Source organism: Oryctolagus cuniculus, chromosome 15 (assembly GCF_964237555.1).
Source record: "Oryctolagus cuniculus chromosome 15, mOryCun1.1, whole genome shotgun sequence".
Taxonomy (NCBI): Eukaryota; Metazoa; Chordata; class Mammalia; order Lagomorpha; family Leporidae; genus Oryctolagus; species Oryctolagus cuniculus.
In genome coordinates, this window is record NC_091446.1 from 61,994,141 (window position 1) to 62,012,652 (window position 18,512).

The window sequence follows — 18,512 nt, forward strand, 5'->3', positions numbered from 1 at the left end:
AGAACACTTAGCTAAGAGTTTAATAAATGATAGCTCTTAGTAAAGGACTCACAGTTCTGGTGGCAGGAGCACCCAGAGGTTGTCCTGCTGGGTCTTCTCTTCCCTCAGAATATGCGAGTCTAGGGTGGAGTAGGTTTGACCACTGCAGTCACCACCTACTTGGGCCTCTGGAGTGAATACTCTAAGCAAAGATGGAATCACTGCATACATCCTTTGCCCCAAAACAATTGGGACAGAGTAAGAATCTTAGCTGGGATCAGCACTGTGGTATAGTGGGTAAAGCCACCACCTGCAGTTTTGGCATCCCATATGGGCGCCGGTTCGAGACCCCGCTGCTTTTCTCCAATCTAGCTCTCTACTATGGCCTGGGAAAGCCGTAGAAGATGGCCCAAGTCCTTGGGCTCCTGCACCTGCGTGGGAGACCCAGTCGAAGCTCCTGGCTCCTGATTGGCACGGCTCTGGCTGTTGTGGCCAATTGGGGAGTGAACCAGCAGATGGAAGCCCTCTCTGTCTCTTTCTCCCCCTCCTTCTCTCTCTCTCTAACTCTTTCAAGTAAATAAATAAATCTTTAAAAAAAATCTTACTGCTAATAAAAGGTGTGTTTTTGTTGTTGTTTTTAAGATGAGAATAAACCCTGGGTCCCAGCCCCTTCCCCACCCGTTCTCGTTCTCATTTCTACTTCTGTCTTTCAGGACCTTACCTGTTTCCCACTCCTGCCTTCTCCCAGGCCGCACACTTCCCCAGCCAAGGACTGGAAACGCATCCGGTTTTTCCCGCTCAGACAACCACTGACTTGCCAGTGCTTGTGAGTGGGTTTAAAGCACTGGCCATTCTGCTGCAGCCCCGGGTTCAGGCAGGATGTGGTCCTCAGTTCCCCACAGCTCACACAGCCTTCAGCCAGCTCACAAGGTCCAGGGCAGGAGCTGTGCCAGGCTGGCATAGGCAGGCAGCAGAGTGAGCCCACAGCTGATGGCAAACACTGGAGTTTTCGGCAGAGATCAGCAAAACGTGGAGCTTCTATGTGTCCGCGCATCCTCCTGTTGTGAGGCAGTGTGGTCAGGGAGCTTTGTCTCAGGCGCTGTAGCTGCAAACGGCCCTGGCCATCTGTGTGCTGTTGGGCACCTGCTTGGTGAAGAAGACGCCCTGAAGTCCTGGGAAGGACTTCATGGCCAGTTGGTTTCCCAGGGTGAAGGCCTGGCTCTGAAGCTAGGCGGGTGCAAGCCTCTGGACCCTGTCAAGAACAGTGCCCCCGGGGCTTGGAAAGACCAGAGCTGGGCTCCTGGCCTTGCCACTCATAGCTGCCTGGGGGAGGCCTCTCATAGTATCAGGAGGGGGATGGGACAGGCTCACTGTACTAGGCTACCCCCACTACTGTTCTCCAAGTAGGATCAGGCAGGATCCGTTGTGATTCTGAATTGGGGTTGGACCTGAACAAGCCTGCTTCCAGCCCAGGCAGCTAACAGCAGCACTGAGCTGTCTCAAGTCCAGGCCTGACTCGAGAAAATCCAACTCCTGCCTAGGCCAGGATTACCACTTCCACTGAACCCGAGTTCCCCCACCGCCAGAGGCTAGGCTTCTCGGGGAAGCAGGGGAAGGGGCAGGTCTACCATGGGCCTGCCGCCCCATCACCTTGTCCTGCCACCAGGGCTCTCCAAGGCCCCACTGAAGTTTTCCCATCCAGATGAAGGGGTGTGCACCAGTGTTGGAGCTTCCTGCTTAGGCTCCCCATGGCTTGGATGTGGTTCCTGTGCTGTGGGGCCTTATGGGAGGTGATGAGGGCATTAGGGGTGCTGCCTGAGAACAGTTAGTTCTTGGGGAACCCCAGTTCCCATGGTCGTGGGTTGTCCCTCTCTTCTTTATACACCCCCAGCCCCTGGCCTCAAGTGCAAGGATGCTTCAAATGGTTCATGGAAAAATGGAATTAAGGAAGACGTTTTATTTTGGTCCCCCCCAACATTTGCAATGTATGTGACTTTTTTTTTGGGAGACGCATGTTTCACAAACTTTTCAAAGATCTCTTGTATTTTGTTGAACAGCAGAAAATGGACTGATAGGGTTCCTTTCACTGAGCTGCTACATGGGACCTGGAACGAAGTCTGCCTTAGAACTCAGTCACCAGGAGCTGGCAGAGGTCAGGGGCCGTGGCAGACCCGAGGGCCCTGCACGCCATTCAGCTTTCAAAGAGGGTGATGCCGCCCAGGGGGGCGGTCTTGGCTTAAAGCGCCTGCTCCTCTGTGCCCTCCAACAGATGAATGCATTAGTGTCAGCCAGTGTGCATTTCACCGGAGGCGGCCCAGCCACCCAGCGGCTGAACTGCGGCCAGAGCCACCAGGTAGCCTGCAGCTCGGGCCTCAGGAACAGCACACGTGGAGAGACTGACCAGCTTTCACAGACTCGGGTTGTTTAAGTCTGCCAAAGCAGACCGACTTGGGATGGCAGGGCCCAGCTCCCAGTGCAGCACGGCCAGTCCTTGTGGAGGAGTTCCTGCCTCTCCCATCCAAGGCACCAGCTGGCCCAGAGAACCAGACAATGGCCTTATTGTGGATACAACTCATTAGCAGAGCTGACTCCAGGGAGCCTCTGGACAAGGTTGGCAGATTGCCCCTGGCCAGCCAGAAACATGGCGGTGTGTGTGGGGGCTCCCCTACCCCAGCCCTAGGCAGCCACAGCCGCAGGGCTCAGTTCAGTCTGATATGAGGACTCCTAATCTGGGGCAGGGGCCGGGTCGTGGACCACTTCTGAGAGCTTAGGGAAGCTGTAGATCGTGTCCTAGCTCAAAAACCAACACGCACGTGCCCCACTGTGCACGTACAAGTTCAAGGGCTTCATAGGGTCACATGGTCAGGGCAAGAACTCCCCCACACATGCACCTTTGTCTTTTCGAGAGAAAACCGTGTCAGCCCCCGTCCCAGGCCTCCTCCGCCCGCTTCCTGACGAGGCCCCTGCTGGGCCAGCCTCCGCAGAGCCCTCCATGGACAGCGGGGGCAGCCGCTCGGCTTCAGTTCTGGCGGGCAAAGCGGCTCGTGCCCTCCTGCATTCTGCCCGGAGCGGCTGATGATTATTCGACGGCTTCCAGGAGCTCCCCGATGCTACGAACGGGCCAATCCTGCATCTCCAGGATCCCGTCAAAGGCAGCCGCACTCCTCCACAATCATGTCCTTGTGGTGGTCCAGCAGCACCCTGCCGTTGTCCACGTAGAGCATGCTCAGCGGCTTGGTCTTCACCGGGGCGCAGCAGGTGGAAGGGACTCGGTGAGGGTGGTAGCGCTTCAGGAGGCTCTGAAAGGGAGACAGGGGGCTCAGTTCCCATCCCAATGGGCAGGTCGGGGGGCAGGACTTAGGAGTAAAAAGTTTAAAAAAATTAAAATCAGATTCTGGGGGCAGAAATGAAGAAAGTTGTTTTCTTAAACTGGCATGCCAATGCAGCACCAGCTCTGAGGTCTAACTAGCTCTGCGTTTATTTTTTGTTTTTGTTTTGATTTAAAAAGAATGGCCTTGGGGCACTGTGGCTCAGCGGGTTAATGTCCTGGCCTGAAGCACTGCCATCCCATATGGGCGCCAGTTCGAGACCTGGCTGCTCCACTTCCTATCCAGCTCTCTGCTATGGCCTGGGAAAGCAGTAGAAGATGACCCAAGTTCTTGGGCCCCTGCACACGCGTGGGAGACCAGGAAGAAGCTCCTGACTCCTGGCTTTGGATCAGCCGTTGCGGCCATTTGGGGAGTGAACCAACGGATGGAAGACCCCTCTTTCTCTCTTTCTCTCTCTGCCTCTCCTCTCTCTGTGTAACTCTGACTTTCAAATAAATAAATAAATCTTTAAAAAAAATAAAAAGGACAGCCTTTAAACAAAAAAAAATTCAAAAAGTTACATGTGTCTGGGTGGCAGTGGCTAACTTGTATATTCCATTTTTTAAAGATTTATTTATTTATTTGCGTTCCAGCATAGAGTAAATACCAATTTCACACTATTCTGAGGAACTCTTGAAAAGCGGACTTGTGGAAATTCTCATGGGATTTGCTTTGTTGGCCAGAGAGGGCCAAGGAGAGTCAGCGGGAGCAGAGCGCGCTACCCGAGAGCCGCCCTTGTCGCCAGAGTGTCAGAGCTGGCGACCCGGCTGTTTGCTTCTCTGTGGTTCCCGTGCAGCCTGCTGCAGGTGGAGGGGGTGGCCCCACCCGCTGCCTGGACCCTGACCTGGTCAGAGGCTCGGGCTGGAGGAGGTGCCGCAGGTCCCCAGGGTTCTTACTCCAGGTGTCATGGGGTAAATGGACACCTGACCTGAGGGCAGGGCAGGGCCACCTGCAGCGGCAAGGTTCGGCTCTGTTCCGTTCTTTCTGCCTCCTTCCCCTTCCTAACTCACTGTTCTTTCTGTTCTTCTCCCCTGCCGCCTCCTAGGCCTTAGGCTGCTCAGTGGTACCTGGTGGCTGCCTCTGGCCCTCTACTCCTGCAGGCTGTGTGGTCAGCTCTTGTTTTAGGAGCAGAAGGCTACAGTGTCAGGGCTGGGGAGGAGCTGAGCCCCTCCAGACCACTCCCACTGCTAATTTTGTCAGATGGGAGAAATCCCAGGAAGCGATGTGCCGCAGGCTGCCCGTGGTGCTTTGAGGGTGCTGTGATGGGTCTGCCATCCCTGCACCTCTAGGACCCAGCACAGGAGCTGGCCCATGGCAGGTGCTCCAGCGAATGCAGGAACACAGCGGCTGAACAGCAAAGCTGGCATCCTGCCCCCCAACCCCCATGGAGCAGGGCTTCGGCCCTGCTTCCCACCTGGATGTAGGCGTGGTTGGTCGGATGAAATTCCTCTCCCACGGGGTTAGGACACTCGCCCTCACAGCGGTAGGCGTTGTACTGCTTGGGGTAGATGATCCAAGAGCCCCAGCCGATGAGGTTGAAGTCCACCTGGAACTTGACCTTGCGGCACAGTTGGCTTCTGTCTGGCAACTGATGCCGCCGGTGCCTCCTGCCCCTCTCGGAGTCCAGCTGCCCCTCCTGGGCCCGCCAGGAGCTCTCGGCTTCCCACAGCAAGGTGGAGCCGCCCAGCCGCCTCTGCTCCTGGGAGAGGTTGGAGTGGAGCACGAGGACCACGGTGGGGACAGAGTCGGTGCCGGGCAGGGTGCCAGGTGGAGTAGGGGGTAGCCGCCAGCACGCTCCGGCCAGACTGGACACCTGCTCCTCCAGTGCCCTGGGGTGCTTCAGCCACTTGGAGAGTGGCCTGGTCACCTCCAGGACCATGCTGCCTGAGGAGAAGGTGACCTGGGACAGAGCGACGGTGAACACCTCCATCCGGAGACGCTCCAAGCAGTCGGCCGGGTCCTGCTCTGTGTCTGCCTTGGGCTGGTGGAAGATCTCAATGGTGAGCGGGCCCTCGGCGGGCAGGTCCTCGGGGCCAGACGGCTGCAGCCGGAGCTCAGCCCACGCCAGCTCTTCTTCTTGGCTCAGGAAGGAGAAGTCAAAAGCAAAGGTCCAGTTCCGCCCAGCCACCTCCACGTCTGGGTGGGGAGAAAACCAGGAAGGAAGCGGGTGAGTGCCCCCCCCCCAAGCTGCAGCCAGAGTGACAGCCACCACAACTCAATCCGCACCCAAACTACAAATTGCTAACGTTACCAAGTGAGGAGAATGGAGTCACCCAAGTTGCTATTATTGGAAAATGGCAGAGCCAAGAGTAAACTTGGATTCGCTCAACTACCAAACCACCACTGTCAGTGCCCCCCACCCGAGGCAACCAGAGACCAAGGGGCAGAAATTGGAAGGCAGGTCTCCCCCTTTCTCTTCTCCCTCACATCCGGGGCTCTGAGCCTTCTAACCTGAACCTTGGGCTTCCACTCTCCCTGTAAGCCCGACACAAGCGATTGCCTTGGGCTCCCGGCATGTATGGGTGCCATGGACAAGCTCAGAGCTCTCAAGGAGGCACGGGCAACAGGAGCCAAGGGCTGGCTGCCCGCTCCCTGCCCCTTCCTGAGGACAGACGCAGGAACCTGCTGTCCTCCCTCCACCCACTGGTCTTCCCTGCACACCTCCAGGACCCTGCCCCCCTCCTGCCCCAGGTGGCTCGGGCACCAGCGGCTGCTGTGCAGCGAGCAGCAGTCACGAAGCCACCCAGGACAGGCAAACCCGGACGAGACCAGAAGGCACACTGGTTGGGGACCGGGCGCACACTTCCTTGTTCCAGGGCTCGGTCCCCCTTCTTCCCGATGGGAAGAGGACTGCACTAGCCAGCTCTGCGCATGGATTTATTCATTAGAAAAGCGCCAGCGTCATGACTCCTTCCGGAATGGGTTCTGGTAGTGATGCTCTGTTCAGGTCCGGGCTGCACAGAGCACGCGCACTCGCACTCACAGTTTGTTTTATTGACTGACAAGGCCTCTCTGGTCACAGAGGAGTTGCAGGGGAAGGACAGCCAGCCTCTCCCGGCCCATCTGCAGCTGCTCCTTTTCACTTAGTTTCCAATTCCCTGCTCGTTAACACCTGCAGGAGGCAATAACCGGTCCCCAGGAGCAAGAATCCCGCAGAGGCCGGGGAGGAGGCCGACCTTACCCATTAGCTCTTGCTGCACCACCTGGCCATCTGGGACTTAGGCGGGACACTGGCAACTCCCGGCGACCCGTACCAGGAGGCCTGGGCGCAATAAACTGAAAACTGTTCTATCTCAGGGCAGGTGTTGTGGGACAGCATCCCATGTTGGAGTGCTGGCTGCTCTGCTTCTGATGCAGCCCCTGCTACTGTACCTGGAAACACAGCAGCAGCAAATGGCCCGAGTGCACGGGCCCCTGCAACTCACATGGGAGACCTGGATGGAGTGCTGGCCTAGCTCCAGACACTGCAGCCATTTGGGGAGTGAGCCAGTCATGGAAAATCCAGACACCTCCAAAGTTCAACACACATTGGCTATCAGTCAGAAATGAAGGTGTCATGTGACCAGGCCGTGAGCGACCTGGACAGGACAGGGCAGTGTGTGTGGAGAGGTGGAGAAGCCTGCCCGTCTGTGACTCCTTGACCTCCCCCCTCCCCAGGCTTCCTGGGTCACAGTGCTGATCACAGCCCTAGACCTGGCTCTGGTCATCTCGGAATAGGGATTTCTAGTCATCTGGAGGTCACTGATGCTGATGGGGACTGGCGTTGTGGCGTAGCCGATAAAGCCGGCTGTGACAGTTTGCATCCTGGCTGCTCCCCGCTAATGGTCTGGGAAAGCAGAGACAGTCCAAGTATTTGAGCCCCTGCACCCGTGTGGGAGACCTGGAAGAAGCTCCTGGCTGCAGCTTGGCTCAGCCCAGGCCACTGCAGCCATCTGAGGAGTGAAACAGCTGATGGAAGATCTCTCTCTGACTTTCAAATAAATAAATCTTTTAAAAATACAAAATATTATCCCCCAGCACGGGGGTGGGGTGGGGCTGAACGCGCCCACGTAATACCACAAGTGTTATCTGAGGGTGAATGCGCAGGAGGGCTCACAGACATCCTGAAAACCACCCACGTGGGCAGTGCAGACCCCAGTGATGTCTTGACTTGCTCCACTCCAAAGAGCAAGTGGCTGGGTCCCTGACCCTCCCTGAGGCTGAGGAAGGGCCAGGGTCAGTCCCTCTGGGAAAGGAGGGTGTGGATGAGCCAGGCCCCCTGCATTGTCCTTAGCCATCCTGGCCATCAGCAGAGTAGCTGCCAAGTGTTTCGGGAGCATTGTCTCTGCAGACCCTTCCCACCGCGTGTACCCCCCCCCCCCCGCAGCTGAGGAGCTGAGGTCCAGGGTGAAGGATGTGGCAAGCTCAGGTGCAAACCCCGTGTGGCTGGACCTCAACATGCCGCTCACATCCGTCCCACCTCCCAGGGCGAGGAGCAGGTGGGAACTTTACTTCACCACGCTGTCTCCCTCTCTGTCTCCGCCTTTCAAATAAGGCCAGAGGAGAGGCCGGTGCTGTGTCATATCGGATAAAGCCAATATGACATCTCATATGGTCACCGGTTTGAGTCTCAGCTGCTCCACTTCTGATCCAGCTCTTGCTATGGCCTGGGAAAGCAGTGGAGGATGGCCCAAGTCCTTGGGTCCCTGCACCCACTTGGGAAGACCTGGATAAAGCTCCTGGCTCCTGGCTTCAGATCGGTGCAGCTCCAACTGGGGGGTGAACCAGCAGATGGAAGACCTCTCTCTCTTTCTCTCTGCCTCTCTTCTCTCTGTGTAACTCTGACTTTCAAATAAATCATTTTTTTTAAATGGAAAACAAAGACATAGCAAGCTATGAGTGTACTTAATGCCGTTACACTTAAATAATGGTGGCATGGTGAATTTTGCGGTGTGCATTTACACACCTGCAGAAAGAGAAGTTCACTGACTGACCAGCCGAGCGAGGCCCCGGGCCAGGGACACACAGAGCTGGGGAGCAGACGCCAGCTTCCCGGTCTGTGCACCTTTCCAGAAGGGAGGGCCCCGGCAAAGGCGCGCGCTCTCCCTCGCCCCCATCCCAGGCGGGCCGCCCTCTGGCCGAGGGGTCGCGCCCCGCCCGCCCCCTGGGGGGTCCCCGTCCGGCAGGGCCTGGGGTGACCCTTCCGGAGAGGGTCACAGCCGCCGAACTGCGGCGCTGGGATCCCGCCCAGACCTACGAGGGGCGGGCGGGCGGCGCGTCGGGCGCGCTGCAGGATGTGGATTGCGGCCCGCGCAGGGGAGGGCCGTCTGGCCCCGCAGGCGGAGGGCGGGCCGGGAGGCGGAGCTGCTCGCACTTCGTGCTGCGGATCGCTCCGGGAGGGGGTCCTCTCCTCGACCTCAGCCTGCTCCGCCCGCGCCGGGCCCAGACACCCGCCACCCGGAACGCGGGTCGCTCCGGCACTTGCCCCCACCCCATCCCCGGCTCAGCACCCAGGGCGGCCTCCAGCCTCCGCTTCCCTCACCTCGTATCTGTGGGCCCCAATCCTTGACGTCACACTGCCAGCACCAGACCCAGGGACCCATTCACCCTTACTCGCAAAGAGGGGAAAAAACACTGGACAGAAGAATTGTAGCAATAATGCTGGCTTATGGCTATGGTGCCTGGTCCCCGTTGGGCGTGTTGCGGTGGGTGTCGCCCCGTCCTTCCCCCCAGGGTTAGACCTGGGAAGTCTGCTCGCACTGCTGTCCCCATTTCACGGATACGCAAACCGAGGCGGCCAGCTTGTCCCGTCAGAGAGCCGCGCCGCGGTCAGGCCCCATTACTACCCCAAACCGAGACCCGGGAGACAGGTCTCCCTGTCGGGGTCACATCCTGGGCGCTGGACTCCCTCCCCTCTTGACCACGGACCCCTCTCGGCCACCACCCGGTGCACCGAGCCTGTGGACGCTTAAACACCGTAGATGCAGGCCCTGGACACACCCTCCGACCCCCGGGCGGCGGCGTCCCCAGGCAGGAGCCGCAGCCCCCGACTCCCAAGCTTAGCGCGCCCCTGAGTCCGTCGGCAGCTCCTACCTTGCGCCTGCAGGCTGCGGATGATGTCCGCGCGGGGCAGAGGGTCGCGGTAGAGGCTCAGCATGTATGCAATAGGGGACGGCGACGAGGACTGCCTCCGCGTACGTAGGGGCACGGTGGCCATCGTCGCGGCGTCCACCTGGAGCAGGGTCCAGCAGGCGTGCAGTAGGAGGAACGCAAGACGGTGGGCGTGCATGGTGGGCTGGGCAGACCCGAAAGCTGCGCCTCTGCCGCTTATATCCTGGCCCTGCACAGCCGCCCCGCCCTTCCTCCCGCCTGGGAAGCTCTAAGATCCCATAGCCGGCCACCTGCAGGGGGGAGGGAGGTGTGGCTCCCCCCCCCCCCCCCCCCCCGCCAAGGCAGGCCAGACCAGACCCGAGCCTGAGATCCAGGGGCGGCTCTGGACTCTGGCTATTAAAGAGGGGTGCTGCGGGGTTAGGCAGCTTGTTCCCCGCAAAGCCCCAGGGCTGAATGGTGGCTTCCTCCTTGGGCCACCCCAGGATCCCTGCTCCTTCCTCCAGTCCTGGGACATCAAGAAGCAGGTGGGGAGCGCTGGGGCGTCGGCGGGCTCCTGGGCAGGCTGTGGCTGCCTGCACAGGCCTGGGATGCTTTGGACAGCCAGCCTGGCTGTAGCGTCTCCCCCAGGGCACTGGCTGGGTGAGCACCCCCCTGCCTGCTCAGGCACAGCCTGCCTGGGGGGCCAGCTTCCCATGTGGAAATGAACAGGAGGGACCAGGATAGAAGACGTCTCCATCGGAAGAAAGTCTTCAGCGAAGCAGAGCCAGGCCAGGACACAATCCTGGTGGCATCAGGCTCTCCCGCACCCCCCCCCCCGCACACATCACCCCAGTGATGTCTGCAAAAAATGTGCAGCCCGGGACCGGTTCCGGGACACTTGGGCTTCAGATCTGGACACCTCGCTTCCCTCAGTGCTCTCTGGGGTCTGCTCGCCTGATCTGCATAAGAGACATCCTGGTATTGTCTCCCTTCCCGGTCCTGCCTGGTTGGAGCTGGAACTGCCCTTAAAGAAATGTAAATTCCTGCCCCAGGATCCCCACCTGTTTTCCTCAACACCAGAGGGCTTTTTCTCCTGGTGCACTTTTCCTTTTTCTGCCCAGAGGAGCACCGTGGCAGCTCCAGAACCTGTCCTGAACACTTCCATGTGCCAGGTACAGGGCCTGGAGCTTCCCACACCTCAGCTGGATCCCAGGATTCTCCCAACTCCAGAGAGCCACAGCCCCTCCCTGAGCAGGTGTGAGAGAGGGGAGGCGGCTCAGCGGGCTCAGCCGGGAGCTCCAAGCCTGTGTTCCCCTCAGGAGGAGGCTTGTCCCTGCCAGCTGGCAGGAGCCACACCCCATAACCAGGTGACCTGGGTACCCTGGCCTGGTGGTGCACCCAGCCACCTGTTCATTCCCTATGGGGCTCTCTGGTTCCTCCTACTCTCCCCCAGTACGCATCATAATTGGGACCCAAAGGATCTCCGTTAAGTAAATAAACCAGTGCAGGGCACTGTGTCCGGACTTGCCTGAAGATAAGCCTCACCAAGGGTGTCTGGTTAAACTGCGGATTCCTGAGCCCCGCCCAGGTCTTCAGAAGGAGAATTTGAAGGGAGGACTTGGTCATCTACATATTTAACAAGCACCCCAGGGACTCACCAGATGCCTTTGGGAACCTGGGGGAGGGGGTGGGTAGGGTTCTAGCTGGTTCTGTTGCTATGTGGTTTCACCACCAGTAAAACACGGCTGGAGATGGGTCCTCCCGTGCCGCATCCCTGAGCGTGGATCCTGATGTCATCGCAGGGCATTGCGCACTGGCGATATTCTTAGGGCCCTCCCTGGTTGTCTTCCCTCTTCCCCAGCCTGCAGGCTCACAGGCAGAGGTTGGTCAAACCCAGTCCCCTTCTTTAGACTCCTCCCCAGAAGCTGAAGGCACCCTCTTCCAGGCTATGGGAACATTCATGGAATGATGCTGACTGTGGAAGTCCCTGGCCAGGACGTGGCACCATGAGCAGCTATAACATGGGGGAAGTACAGACAAGTCCAGCACAGGAGTCCAAAGTGCATCCCGGAACCCAGATCTCCCCAGTGAGTGGGACATTCAGCAGGGAGCAGCGTTAGTCACCAAGACTGGGGAAGGAACAAAATGATGACACATCAGCTTCCTCTGCTGGATCAGAAGCTTCCTGAAAATCAGCTTTATCCATTCCCCACCCCCTGCACTGTGTGGCCCACAGTAGGTGCCCAATCACCCTTTAATTGGGAATGACTGCTGATAACAATAGCTCTTGTCTATTGAGTGCCCGATGCCTCAGGCGCTTGGTAATCGTTGCGCTGGTTCTGTCCTGGGCCCCACTGCGGACAGGAGAGTGGACGCTCAGAGGGGACTGAGAGTGGAAGAGCAGGTGTGCTGTCACCCAGGCCCGCACCTTTCTCCTCCATTGCTTCCTCACAGATGAGCGATGAAAATGGGCCTCCGACTTAGATATCAAAAAAACCCCAAAACCAGAAACTAATTCTCATCAAAGTCTTGCATTTCCCAGGGCCTGGGACTGCAGACAGAGCTCATTTCTGATGTGTATTGGCCCACGGCCGAGCGCGGGGTTCTGGAATTTCTCTGTGGCCAGTAAGGGCAGCTGGCAAGGCTCATCAATCTCTGAACTTTCTGGTAGGAGCGGAGTCTCCGGAGCCTCTTCAGCACAGGGGCCAATACACGTCTCATTTTTAAAGGACGTCAGTTGGTCCGGGATGTGTTTCCTGCAAAACACCAGAAGAGCCCTTCGGGGAGTGACACTTCTCACTTCCCCTGCCCCAGACAGACTGACCCACTGATTACCTGACCTGGGAGATAACCCCTGAGGGCTGTCCCAGCCGGCTGCGGCTGCGGGGTAGGGGCAAAGTCCCTTGAAGTTCTCCAGTGCTTTCCACGGGGCATTCAGCCCCCTCCCTGCCATGAGCAGCAATGGGCAGTACGGCTCGTGCTTGGGCCCCGGGAAGCAGAGTGTGGATCCTGCTCCACCACTTGGGGCCTGAGTGCATCAGGCCGGTCACTCAGCATCTTGAAGCTTCAGCTTGCTCAGCTGTCAACGGGAGAGAAATACCAACATCCACTTGCCAGGAAGGTCGTAAATGCATAGAGTGTAGTGTGTGGGGCTGGCATTGTGCAGGCCTGCAGTACCTGCAGCTTTGCGTCCGCGGATCCAACCAGCTCCAGACTGAAAATTCTGAGAAAAACACCTCATCTGTACTGAACGTGAGTAGTACTTTTTCCTTGTCATTTTCCCTTAAAAAATCCAGTACAACTCTGCCTAAAGGTCACATGGCAGTCATGGTCAAAAGTCATCTAGAGAGGGTTAAAGTATATGGGAGGGGGTTGGCGCTGTGCTGTAGCAGGTAAAGCCACCGCCTGCAGTGCCAGCATCCCATATGGACACTGGTTCGAGTCCCAGCTGCTCCACTTCCAATCCAGCGCTCTGCTGTGGCCTGGGAAAGCAGTGGAAGATGGACCAAGTCCTTGGGCCCCTGCACCCGCGTGGGAGACCCGGAGGAAGCTCCTGGCTCCTGGCTTCGGATCAGCGCAGCTCCGGCCATTGCGGCCAATTGAGAAGTGAACCAGCAGATGGAAGAACTTCCTCTATCTGCCTCTCCTTCTCTCTCTGTGTAACTCTTTCAAATAAATAAATAAATAAATAAATCTTAAAAAAAAAAAAAAAGGTGAAAGTGCAAGACAAGGAAAATCTTACCTTGTATGGTGGGAATAAAACTGAAAAACCACAGAGAAGTTATACAAACATGTTAAAGCATCTGGGAGGGCCAGGCAGTGGCGACGCCTCTCGGGACACCTGCACCCCACATCAGAGTGCTGAGTTCCAGCTCTGCTCCAGATTCCTGCTTCCTGCCACTGCAAGTAAGAGGTGATGGCTCAAGTATTATTTCAAAGACACAGGTTGAACTCCCGGCCCCTGGCTTTGGCTTGGCCCAGCCCCTGTTTCATTGCAGGCATTTGAGGGAATGAACCAGCAGAAGGGAGATCTCTGTTCGCCTTTCAAATAAATACAGTTCACATAAAATTAAGAAAATAAAGTATATGGGTGTGTGTGGGTTCACTGCAAACACTACACCATTTCACCTAAGGGACCTGAGAGCCCACACCTCTCGGGCCCTGGGTTCGTTGTCCGCAGACACCGAGGGAGGGCGGCCTGGGGAGCCTGGGATTTGTGAGTGGCAGTGTCATGAGCTGGCATGTATCTGCTGCCTTGTGTGCCTCCAGGGCCTAGAGCAGCACATAGGGGCCAAGGCCACGTCCCCAGACACCCCCAGACACCCACGCCTGCTCTGTCCCTGCCGCTTGCCTGCTACTCCTCCATCAAGACACAGTTGAAAGCCCCCTCCTCTACAGACTGGTTGCCCGGCCTCCCCAGAGATTCAGTACCCGCGAGCAGTTGTTCAAACTGCCTTTGGTGACTCCCCGCTCTGGAACCCCAGCCACTCGCCCATTGCCCAGCACAGCCAAGAGCTGCAGCGTGAGTGAACACGTGCACCCCAGTGGGTGACAGGCGGGAGAGCACTGCCTCCCTGCTCCCACCTGCAGTGCCCCACACTGTTGGTTCTGGAGGCTGGCATCCAGGGCTGAGGGACCGCCTGGGTGCCTGCTGGGCACGTGTGGCTCACTGTGATATGGAGGGAGAGCTGAGCCTGTACCCCCAGCCCTGCTGCCCTCAGCCCTCCCCTCTGAGGCTCTGTATCCCAAATGCCTGTGCCCGAGGCTCCCAGCTCTGCCCTCTGTCCTGAATGGCTTTGCCTCTCCCTACTAACACAGACTCCAACCCAAGGGTTTTGTTTTCCACGAGCTCTCCCGTGGTCTCAGGCACTTTTTCCCATTCAGGCTTTGACCCCAGCCATCCTTTGTGTACGGGACAAGGTCCTCTAGGCCCTAGGGGTTTGCCGCCAGTCTGTGCCTGGTCTGTGTCTCTCTGGAGCGCTGAGCCTAGGGCCTGGCATTCAGGAAGCAGAGGCTGCAGCCGGCATTGGCTGGAAGCGGTGCCTTGTCTGCTCCACCCAGGTTTGTTTTCTTTCTTTCTTTCTTTCTTTCTTTCTTTCTTTCTTTCTTTCTTTCTTTCTTTCTTTCTTTCTTTCTTTCTTTCTTTCTTTCTTTTACAGGCAGAGTGGACAGTGAGAGAGAGAGACAGAAAGGTCTTCCTTTGCCATTGGTTCACCCTCCAATGGCCGCTGCGGCCGGTGCACCGCGCTGATCCGAAGGCAGGAGCCAGGTGCTTCTCCTGGTCTCCCATGGGGTGCAGGGCCCAAGCACTTGGGCCATCCTCCACTGCACTCCCGGGCCACAGCAGAGAGCTGGCCTGGAAGAGGGGCAACCGGGACAGAATCCGGTGCCCCGACCAGGACTAGAAGCTGGTGTGCCGGTGCCGCAAGGCGGAGGATTAGCCTAGTGAGCCGCGGTGCTGGCTACCACCCAGGTTTTCAAAAGCCCTTAGTAAATCAGCAATAAGGAAACTTACTGAGGTTTTGCATGACATATATGTGTATTTAATTTGGGCGATGGAAAGTTCTAGGCCCTCATTTCACTGCGGCCAAGTTCCCCAAAGTGGGGCAGCGGCTACTGCTTTCAGGCAGGGACTATTCTCTGGAGAGCCACGGTCTCCACTCCTCCTGAACTCACTGCGCTCAGTTGTCCCACGCTGATGACAAACGCGTTTGAGCCCTGGCCACATGCTGATGAGAGGACACTGTGGGATCAGTTAGGAAGTGAGGGTTTATGTCTGCTCCGTGTCCCCCTTCACAGGGACTGAACTATGGACTTGTGGGGACCTGGCCCAGCCTGGATGAAACAGAAATAACCCGCAGTTTTGAAAGTGTGCTTGTATTATTTGATTTACCTCTTCTTCCAATTCTATGAAGCCGTGGGGGTTTATTCCCATTTTACAGGTGAGAAGACTGAGGTTCAGGGAGCTTGAGCAGCTTGCCCAAGGTGGCGCACCTAGCAGGGGGCAATGCTGTGAGGGGCCTAAGTCATCCTGATTGGGGAGCCAGACTGGAGCACTGCCACTCCTGACGTGCCCTGCGCAGACGGGCCTTCCGCACCTCCCTGCTCTCTGCCACATCACGCTGTTTGATTCCTCCACAGTGCGGCCGGGGTCAGGTTCAACTCATTTTGTGTGGTTCTGTTTTTGTTTGTTTGTTTGTTTGTTTGTTTGTTTTTGACAGGCAGAGTGGACAGTGAGAGAGAAAGACAGAGAGAAAGGTCTTCCTTTTGCCGTTGGTTCACCCTCCAATGGCCGCCACGGCCGGCGCGCTGCGGCTGGCGCGCTGCGGCCGGCGCACCGTGCTGATCTGATGGCAGGAGCCAGGTACTTCTCCTGGTCTCCCATGGGGTGCAGGGCCCAAGCACTTGGGCCATCCTCCACTGCACTCCCGGGCCACAGCAGAGAGCTGGCCTGGAAGAGGGGCAACCGGGACAGAATCCGGCGCCCTGACCGGGACTAGAACCCGGTGTGCCGGCGCTGCAAGGTGGAGGATTAGCCTAGTGAGCCGCGGCGCTGGCCTCTGCTTGTTTATTTTTTCTCTGCTCCCCCACCCCTGCACTGGGCTACAAGGCAGAGTCTCCAGTCAGCTCTGGACCCCAGGACTCAGCAGAATTCTTTTTAAATAAATTTTAAAAATTCATTTATTTTCACTTTATTTGAAAGGTAGACAGAGAGACAGACAGAAAGATCTTCCGTCATCCACTGTTTCACTTTCCAAGTGCCCCCAAAATCGGGGAGCCCAGAACTCCACTGGGGTGACAGGAACCCAAGTAGTGGAGCCATCACCTGCTGCCCCCCGCCCAGGGTGTGCATCAGCAGGAAGCTGGACTGGAAGTGGAGGAGCCAGGACTGGAACCAGGCCCTCGGATGTGCCCCTTAACTGCTCATCCAAGTACCTACCCCTTATTCAGTTTTTGACACATGCAAGTGCTTGGTCCCTATTTGTTGAATGAATGCATTTAACTCATTCTGTGCCTGCCCTCGGGATGCAAAGCTAAGGGACCAGGACAAGGACGACCCTTCTTGGTCCAGTGGTCACTAAAAGGACATAGCCCCCAGATCACAGCTCCCTGTGGTTTTGGGGTCCTGGCCCTCGTGAGCACAAGGTGAGGGACGTCTGTCTGGCCTGCCAGGGTCTTCTCACCAGCGGGAGAGTGTCTTCCTGGCGCTCGTGCACGCACACCAGCAGGATGCAGGGTTGACGTGTGTGTGTGCGTCGCTTCCACCTCGGCCCTGCGGAGCCAGGCTGCCCTCCCCAGCCCCTCCTGGTGGAGCCCAGACCCAGCCTTGCTTCCCACAGGGTCAGGAGGTGAAGGCTCAGGCCGGCCTGGGAACCCCGCAGAATGGGAAGGTTTTGTGAAACAAACAAAGGGACCACCAGGAGGATGCCCTCTCCTCCCACCCCGGAAGCTTCTCAGAGATTCCCACAGCCCAGCCAGCCCCCTCTGCCCGCTGTGCCCCTGCCTCCCCCTGCCCCTGCCCCTCCACCAGGAATCCTTGGGGTTGAGGTTGACCTGGAGTTGGTAACTGAACTAAGGGCCTCTGTGAGTGTGTGTGTGTGTGTGTGTGTGTGTGAATGTGTGTGTGTGTGAGAGAGAGAGGCAGAGAGAGAGAGGCAAGTGCAGGAATCCAGAACAAACACTTAGCAACTGCTTACCGCGGCCAGGCGCTGACTGTGCCCGGAGACGTAAGTCCACGGTGAGCTCAGTGTCCCCGAATCTGCTTAGTGGTAATAATCGCTAATCTTAAAGAGCTGCCAGGGTTGCAGCAGGCTTTCTCCCAGTGCGCTTGAAAGTCCTTAGTCACAGCGAGGGATGGGCATCGTGGCGGGGGAGGGGCACCACTGAGACACCCACATCCCATATCTGGGCGCTTGTTCCTGGCTGCTCTGCTTCCCACCCAGCTCCCCGCTAAAGCACTTGAGAAGCAGCAGATGACCGCCCAGGTGCTTGGGCCCCTGTCAACCACGTGAGACCCGGATGGAGCTCCTGGCTCCTGGCTTCAGCCTGGCTGTTGCAGCCATTTGGGGAGTTAACCAGCAGATGGAAGATCTTTCCTTCCCTCTGTCTTATTCATCCTTTCAAACAAATAAATACTTCTTAAAATGATTTATTTATTTGAGAGGCAGAGCTACAGACAGAGAGAGGGAGATACAGAGAGATGGGTCTTCCATCCATTGGTTTACTCCCCAAATGGCTGCAATGGTTGGAACTGGGCTGATCCAAAGCCAGGAGCCAGGAGCTTCCTCTGGGTCTCCCACACGGGTGCAGGGGCCCAAGCACTTGGGCCATCCTCTACTGCTTTCCCAGGCCATAGCAGAGAGCTGGATCAGAAGTGGATCAAACCAGCATCCATATGGGGTGCTGGCACTGCAGGCGGCGGCTTTGCCCGCTATGCCACAGCGCTGGCCCCTGGTTCTGTCTCGCAGACCCTGGCCTAAGCAGGGCCCAGCAATCCTCAGCCTTCCCGGGAGTCTGTTAGGTGGGATAGGAAGGAGTGCATAGTCTCTTTCTCTTTTTCTTTCTCTCTGCCTGTCCCCAAACCCACAAAGTAGGTGCTTCTGTTGTCTGCTTTGTAAAGAAGGGATGTGCAGCTCAGAGATACTGGGGGCTACCTGTGGCCACAGAGTTAGTACCAGCAGGGCTGGGATTGAGGCCCAAGCAGTCTGACCTCCAGACGCATTCTTGGGGTAGCTCAGGCTGGAGTGGGGGAGACTACATCTCAAACTCCCCAAACCCTGTTCCCCACCGGCCACTGGCCACGGGCTACTGGTTGGCTGCATCCCCAGGCTGGTGCCTCCCCCACTCACATCAAAGGGCCCCAGGCTTCAAAGGCAGCTTGGGGAGATGCACATAGCCAGCTGGGTATGCAGGGAAGCTGGTGAGAGCTAATACGATTAACTCAACCAGGGACCCCAGGGACCCGTGGAGGCAGGAAGTACCTTCCCAGAGCAGAGAATTCACTGGAAGAAAGACACATTCTCACCCACAGCCACCCTCGGGGCTACTGAAGAAACCTCTGGACAGCTGGGAATTAGGAGGGAGAGGGGTGCCCAG

General features: G+C 57.5%; 1 protein-coding gene across 1 annotated transcript; it reads right to left on the bottom strand.

The window, feature by feature from the left end:
- Window positions 1-2,982: 2,982 nt before the first annotated feature.
- NODAL (nodal growth differentiation factor) lies at window positions 2,983-9,681 on the bottom strand. The gene is made up of 3 exons (XM_070057791.1): window positions 9,420-9,681; window positions 4,762-5,483; window positions 2,983-3,278 (listed from the first exon to the last, which is right to left on the bottom strand). The coding sequence occupies exons 1-3, from the start codon at window positions 9,613-9,615 to the stop codon at window positions 3,126-3,128; spliced, it is 1,071 nt and encodes a 356-aa protein (XP_069913892.1). The 5' UTR covers window positions 9,616-9,681; the 3' UTR covers window positions 2,983-3,125.
- Between the last annotated feature and the right edge of the window lie 8,831 nt (window positions 9,682-18,512).

What these genes read in the sequence shown, in the direction of transcription:
- NODAL (XM_070057791.1), bottom strand. Translation starts at nt 9,615, where the DNA reads ATGCACGCCCACCGTCTTGCGTTCCTCCTACTGCACGCCTGCTGGACC. An exon ending in CCGCAGCCTGCAGGCGCAAG is followed by an intron (nt 5,484 to 9,419) that starts GTAGGAGCTGCC and finishes CTCCCCACCCAG; the next exon opens with ACGTGGAGGTGGCTGGGCGG. An exon ending in CCAACCACGCCTACATCCAG is followed by an intron (nt 3,279 to 4,761) that starts GTGGGAAGCAGG and finishes TCTCCCTTTCAG; the next exon opens with AGCCTCCTGAAGCGCTACCA.